Source organism: Camelina sativa, chromosome 20, assembly GCF_000633955.1.
Source record: "Camelina sativa cultivar DH55 chromosome 20, Cs, whole genome shotgun sequence".
NCBI lineage: Eukaryota > Viridiplantae > Streptophyta > Magnoliopsida > Brassicales > Brassicaceae > Camelina > Camelina sativa.
In genome coordinates this window covers 1588681-1595842 of record NC_025704.1, presented here as the reverse complement: position 1 = coordinate 1595842, position 7162 = coordinate 1588681, and the positions used below count along the sequence as shown (strand labels likewise).

Below are 7162 nucleotides of genomic sequence, written 5' to 3'. Positions count from 1 at the left end.
AAAAAAAAAAAAAAAGTAATGATTCAACTATGAATATTAGTACTTACCTAATAATAAGCTCTTTTTTGAAGAGCAGAACCTTGGTCAGTCCTCCCTATGAGATGATGAACCAAATATAGTCGTGATTCGATAAGTGTCCGTACCATGGTTCATGCTCTCCATCACCCCACTCACAACTCGCCTTCACACCGGCAAGAGCCTCTTCAGAAAGCTCGACTGTCGTTACTCCAGTCGCCACCGCCGCAACCTGACCGATGGTCAGCGTTTCTCCGCCATAATCTTTCACCATATAAGGCTGGAATGGGGGATTTGAGCTGGTCTCAAGTCGAATCATATCTTTTATCTTATACAGTAAATCACAAGTAAGCAGACCAACAAGAATCCGCCACACACAATTTGGTTTTAATAACAAGATTTTTTTTTTCTACGCATATATATTTGAGAAAAATAATAATAAACAGTAAATAATTTGGAAACATCTAAAATTTTATCACACGCCACGCCATGATTGCACGTAACACGTTCTTTGGAAGTTTAATAAATAGAATCTCGTATTCGGTATAGCGATAAGGTTCCTGAGCTTTTGTACGGTATTTTCTTGGTCAAATAGAGGGTTCTGTTGACAAAATTTTGGATGTTCGACCAATAAATATAAATATAGTATTTTCTATTCTATGTCCAAATTTCAAATATTACGAATTTTCGATTGCCGTGTGTGGAATGAAAATGACCTGAATGGATTCGAGGAAAACATATTTTATTAAAATTTATAATGTGAAACGTCTTTCGAGGTCTTCTGATTGATTCCAAAAAATAAGTTTTGGGTATCTTGCGGGTTGCGTATTCTTTTTCGTCACGACAGACTTCGGTTTCTTGAGCATTTATTTGATTTCACTAACTTAGGTTTGGTTTGTACAAATGTTTTATTCGCTGAGAAATACGTGGAAATATGATGTTGTTTTGGTTTGGTTAGGATTTAGGAACAAGATATAATATAGTATGATATTAAGAATATTTGTCATTGTCCTATAATAAATGCATGCAGATGTAATAAACACGTACGCTATATTGATTGACTGAACAACACCATTGAAAGGCAGCGGCTTTCGTTCGGGTTTTGTGATGTTGATTTCGAAACTGAATGCATTTTTTTTTATATATATACAATAATTTTTACAACCGTGATTTAAAAAATCTTAACTAGAAGAAGTAAACAATTAAAATTTAAAGACCTAAACACAAGTATTTTTTTTTTGGGACTGAAAAATTACATTACGCCTAGATGACTACATGGTACGAAAAAGTATCTTTCAGTTAAAAAAAAAAAAAAAAGAACTAAGCACACACAAAAAAAAAAAGTAGAAATATTTGGGATTATCTCTAGTAGATAAGATCATAAGAATAAAAGCATTACCTTTAAAATAAAGATTAAATCTACAATTTAACCAATTACGAAATTACCTATTATTATGTTTAGTTGTAATTAAAATAGACGTTTTATTAGATAATATAAGAATGCAACAATGTATTAATTTAACATTACTTTTTTTTTTTAACATTACTTTTTTATTATTAATTATTATGTAATCTCTAGAAAAAAATAGTTAAATTAATATTTTAATAGGGACGTTGATAATGTTTATACAAGAAATATATTAAATTTATCATTTCACTTAAACAATATATCAGCTGCAGTAAGAAAAAAAAAAAAAAAAACAATATCGAAAAGTTAAAAGGTAAGTATCTTAACTCACCCAATGAAATCGTAGATATGAATTTTGTAGTTCCAATAGTAGTAGTAGTCCAACAAATTGTAGTTGGGACCATAAAAACGTAATTAAACTCTGATGATCTTCTTTTTTTTATTATTTCCAAAGAAAGCTAAAAATCAAAACACAAGTTGATTAGGCCAACCAACAAACAGAAACACAGAGGCAAGCACAAGCACACAAGTAAAAGAAAGGATAATAAAAATTCATGTTCACGTCGGCTGCTACGTAAATAAAAACATCTCGTGATTTTTTTGATCCTCTCAAGTCTCAACAAAACAAAAAAAAGAAAATAAAAATACTAATCGGAAACACAATTTTGGCGGTTTGAAACAGAGAGAAAGAGAAGCTCTCTTCTTCGTTACCGTTTTGGACCCGATTCCTTCTCCTTCGTTGCCATCTTTACTGACTTTTTCTTCTTCTTCATCGAGAGAGAAACAAAAAAAAAAATGGGCTTTTTGACAAGTGTGTTGGGGATCTTTGGTTTCGCAATCGGAATCCCTATTGGTCTCATCATTGGATTCTTCGTCTTGGTTTATTCTAAGCCTAAACACCAAGAGGTAAACACATCTTTGTGAGTAAACACATCTTTCGTTATGTTTGAGGTTTGTTCTGTTTTGTTTCACCATCTGGGTAAGCTTAGAGATTCTGGTCGATCGATTTCAGTGGTTGGTGGTAGTGAATCTGACTCTGAGAGCCTAGTTTTGTATTAAAGCATGTTACTTTTTTCATGTAGCTGGCATCAATTTTGAACCTTTAATTTGGTTTTTACTGTTTTGATTGAACACATTGCAGTATCCACCTGCGAGACCACTTGTTGAGACTAGTATCAGTGTCCTTCTTGATCTTTTACCAGACATTCCATTATGGATGAAGAATCCAGATTATGAAAGAGTAAGTCACATTTTTGTTGTTGGACTTTAGCAACTAAGCTCGATGACTGACTGATGGTGGTTTTTACATTAAGGTGGACTGGTTTAACAGATTTCTCTCATACATGTGGCCTTACCTCGACAAGGTTCTGTTTTTTTAGTTCTTGTTCTGATTTGCTTATACATCAAATTTGGCTACTGTGTTTTAAAGCTTTAGTTTTCTTTTTCTTGTATAAGGCTATTTGCAGGATCATCCGGATTTCTGCACAACCTATATTTGCAGACTATATTGGGAAGTTCTGTATAGAATCTATTGAGTTTGAAAAATTGAGTCTTGGAACGCTTCCACCAACAGTTCACGGTAAATCCTTGGTCCCATTTAGTTCTTGTGATCTCTTTACCGTTGTGTTCATTGTGCTAATGGTTAGCGACATTTTGTCTAATCTCCTGCAGGTGTTAAGTACTATGAGACCAACGAGAAGGAGCTTCTTTTAGAACCATCACTAAAGTGGGCAGGCAATCCCAACATTGTTTTGGTGCTAAAGGTGATGTCTTTACGAATTAGAGTTCAGGTCAGTAAGAGCGAAACTGTCAGATAATGCAATGCAGAACTTTACTACTCTTAGTTTCCATAAACACGAAGTTTTAGCATCTTGAGTCTTGACCTTTGCAGCTCGTAGATCTCCAATTTTTTGCTACAGTGCGTGTAGCGCTGAAGCCTCTTCTGCCAACCTTCCCTTGTTTTGGAATGGTTGTAGTTTCATTAATGGAGAAGGTAGCTACATCTCACATAAAAGTGACTCAGAACTGATTTGAAAGTCAATTGCTTTACCACATGTTGATCAGCATGATTCCTCTATGCAGCCACATGTTGATTTTGGATTGAAAGTGCTTGGTGGAGATCTCATGTCCATACCGGGTCTCTACAGATATGTTCAGGTGCTGCATTGATGATCCTCCTATCGGTAGGAGTTGGATTATGGTTTTTATCTATAGTCAAATGAGATGCTCCTTCATCAGTATCTTTTTGAAAAAAAACTTATCATTGTCTCATGATTTTGCAGGAAACTATTAAAAGGCAAGTTTCAAGCATGTACCATTGGCCACAAGTGCTTGAGATACCAATTCTTGATGCTTCAACGTAAGTCTCGATCAACTTTTTGAACAATGTAACTAGAAATCATGAGATCTCTCTGTTTCTTTCCTCTGATTTATAAGTTTACTACTGATGTAGAGCGTCTGTAAAGAAGCCTGTTGGATTACTTCATGTGAACATTATTCGAGCTCGTAATCTCCTAAAGAAGGACTTATTGGGAACTTCCGACCCTTATGTCAAGCTTAGTTTGACTGGAGAAAAGCTTCCAGCAAAGAAAACCACCATAAAGAAGAGGAACTTAAACCCAGAATGGAATGAACACTTCAAGCTCATCGTGAAGGACCCAAAATCACAAGTCCTTCAACTTGAAGTCTTTGACTGGGACAAGGTCTATGCATCTCATAATCCGGCTTCTTCTCTAGTATAAAATTTTGTGTTATTCTTATTGAAGCTGCTCTATTTATCTCCATAGGTTGGAGGGCACGACAGATTGGGAATGCAGATGATCCCATTGCAAAAGCTTAACACGGGTGAGAAGAGAGCATTTAATCTTGACCTGATCAAGAACTCAAATGTTGTTGTGGATTCTGTGGACAAGAAAAAAAGAGGAATATTAGAGTTGGACCTCAGGTATGTGCCATTCAGAGAAGAAAGCCTTAAGAGTAGAAACGCAAATAAGGATGAGTACGAGAGGAAAGAAAGCACTGACGAGAAATCATCAGAAGATGATGATTTTCTCAGTCATGCCGGTCTACTCTCAGTTGCAATACAATCTGCCAAAGATGTCGAGGGCAAGAAGAAACACTCGAACCCTTATGCCGTTGTTCTCTTTGGAGGAGAAAAGAAGAAAACAAAGGTACATTCTAATCCTGCATGTTGCTTATAAGCTACTTAATAGCTGTTTGGGTCATGATGAGACTAAGCTTAAATGCATCATGTCATCTGAGTTCTAATGACCACCGTTCCTTGATCAGATGCTGAAGAAAACACGAGACCCTCGATGGAATGAGGAATTCCAGTTTACACTCGAGGAGCCGCCAGTGAAAGAGAGTATACGCGTTGGGGTTATGAGTAAAGGAACTGGCTTTCACTTTCGATCCAAGGTAAATATCTCACACCCTACTGACCTGAGCCTGAACAAAACTCAGTCAACATTCGTGTTGGCTGTAAACCAGTTTTCAAGCAGACAGACTCATGCCAACTTATACCTTTGCTTCCTTTCTATGTAGGAGGAACTAGGACATGTAGACATAAATCTGGAGGATGTTGTTGTCAATGGAAGGATCAACCAGAAATACCATCTTATCAATTCCAGAAACGGCATTATTCACATTGAGATCCGTTGGACGACTAGTTAACAAAACTGATAACATAAATTTTTGTTCTAGTGGGGCTTTTATTAAAATCTTGCGTTACCTCTCTATCTAAATCATATTATTTCAATTGAAATTCAACGTACATATTAAATCAGTGGTAAAGTGTTACATACAGAGACACGAAAAGTAAAACGAGACCTAAGGGCTTTGGAGGTTCTTGCGGTCTTCCTCTTTGGCGTACCAAGCTGGAATGATCTTAGGAAGGTGAGGATACAAATCCTTGTATGAGTTTCTTATTGTCCCTTCTGCAACTCCGGTTGCTACTGATATTTCTGCAGGCTCAGTTAGAAAGATTATTTTCTTGTTTTGTGAAAGGGAATGAGCATGAAACTGACCTCGAAGGAGTTTCTTGTCATCGGAAAGTTGTGTTATGATGTAGATAACAACTGCTGCGATTGATATGGGACTCCTCCTGCAGAAGTTTACACCGAGTGTAATGCATAAACCACACGACGATATATTCAGATAATAAGAAACATAGGGTTGCAGGAGACATTTAAGATCTACGTTAATACAAATCAGTGTCACCAGACTCATTAGCGAAAGTTCTCCACTCAGAGGTCTCATCAATTGAGTGAGACTCAAGCACAAGTCCACACTCAGAGCATACCGTGTCTCCAGCAGAGTGATCAAACACAACCGTACACGTGTCATTAACAGAATCGTCTAATCACTTTGATGGACTCTGGGCTTCAAAGCCCAACAATCGATTTTTTTATGAGGACAAAAATACAAAAGCACCCTCAAACTAACCGGTTAAGCCTTAATTGATTAAGAGAAATACAATTATGTTTTCAAAATTTCAATGCTGATATGATTAAATGATGATATGAATATGATTCGATGCTGAAGCAAAAGCTGCGGTAAAAGTTCAAAGCCTATAGACTCTTTACTTCTCATGCGTTCTTCTTCATCTGGTTCACCTCATCCTTGACAGTGATAACATCGACGCAACTCATCTGAAGTTGAAACGCCGGAACAATCTTGCTTCCACAGCTACAATAACTTCCCGACCAGTCAAAGCTTCCAACCTCAGCTTGACATTTTGGACACAATAACTTCCCTTCCGACACATCATCTTCCATACCTGACAATGACATATAACAAGAGAGATGAGTAAGACCAATCCAGAAACCAACACATAATGCATGAGTGTGAAGAGTATAATATATATAGATAGTACCTTCATTCATCCAGCTGAGCGGCTCTACAAATATAAAGTACACTGGTTCACCTCACCAGGATTCTTGTTCTGAACCTCTCCTAACATGTTTTTAAACATGTCATCAAACTCGGAATCAGAGTCACCTGGAGTATGCTCAATTACTTGCTCCTGGGACAATAACACTCTACTGCATTTCTTGCACTGGTACGTACTACCACAACTCTCAGTTAACAAACCCGGATCATCCCTTAACTTCAATCTGTCAAATTTGTTATCCTTGCTATATAAGTAACCTGGTATATATAGACAAACAACACACAGTCTCATTGTATCAGATCCATGACCAAAAGGGAAAACGCATAAACTAAAAAAAAACTAGTATATAGTTGAAAGAAATCAATACCTAAAGCTTTTAGACGGAATTTCTTGTAGATAGAGCTGGAACGGTCGACTTTGAAGTTCATTCTCTCAAACAAATCCAACTGCAAGATGTGAAAACATTAGTAGTTATTAATTATGAACATACACATAACTTTGCACAGCTGTGTAAACTAAAAGCTATCTATAGGTATGCACCTGTTTTAAGAAGCCAGGATTAGGACTAGCGTGACTGCTGTGCCTGAGTGATGCCAAAGCGTCTGTAAAAACAGAACAAAACAATACACCAATGTAAGGTAAATCATCAGAGATATGCAATGTCAAGTATACCACTCTTTAGTTATAAAAATCACACCTTTCGAAGATAGCTTTTCATTCCTCATCAGATACGCAATAACCACAGAAGCACTGAAGGAAAAATAAAATAAAGAGAAAGCTTAAAACATAAACGTAAAGAAAACAGAGGAAAACAGAGAATAAAGATGTTAAAAAAAAAAAAAAAAAAA

General features: G+C 36.3%; 2 protein-coding genes across 3 annotated transcripts in view; one reads left to right on the top strand and one right to left on the bottom strand.

The window, feature by feature from the left end:
- Positions 1969-5207, top strand: LOC104768613 (synaptotagmin-3-like). 2 transcript variants are annotated; one of them, XM_010492625.2, is made up of 12 exons: positions 1969-2329; positions 2565-2663; positions 2737-2787; positions 2879-3002; positions 3095-3213; positions 3315-3416; positions 3506-3580; positions 3706-3782; positions 3876-4125; positions 4210-4593; positions 4712-4840; positions 4967-5207. In XM_010492625.2, exons 1-12 carry the CDS (start codon positions 2219-2221, stop codon positions 5093-5095), a joined length of 1650 nt encoding a protein of 549 aa, XP_010490927.1. In that variant the 5' UTR covers positions 1969-2218; the 3' UTR covers positions 5096-5207. The 2 variants fall into 2 exon arrangements, with proteins under 2 accessions (XP_010490927.1, XP_019097229.1); XM_019241684.1 differs by lacking the exons at positions 1969-2329; positions 2565-2663; positions 2737-2787; ... (1 more) ...; positions 3095-3213; positions 3315-3416 and having other exon boundaries at positions 3507-3606.
- The window catches only part of LOC104768612 (tyrosine-protein phosphatase yvh1-like), a 2092-nt gene continuing 786 nt past the window's right edge, over positions 5857-7162 (bottom strand). The window contains exons 2-6 of the mRNA XM_010492624.2: positions 7012-7064; positions 6855-6916; positions 6682-6760; positions 6297-6571; positions 5857-6200 (exon numbers count right to left, since the gene is read on the bottom strand). Of these exons, the coding sequence (XP_010490926.1) occupies positions 6321-6571; positions 6682-6760; positions 6855-6916; positions 7012-7064 (445 nt within the window). The 3' untranslated portion in view covers positions 5857-6200; positions 6297-6320. The remainder of the gene's footprint in view (positions 6201-6296; positions 6572-6681; positions 6761-6854; positions 6917-7011; positions 7065-7162) is intronic.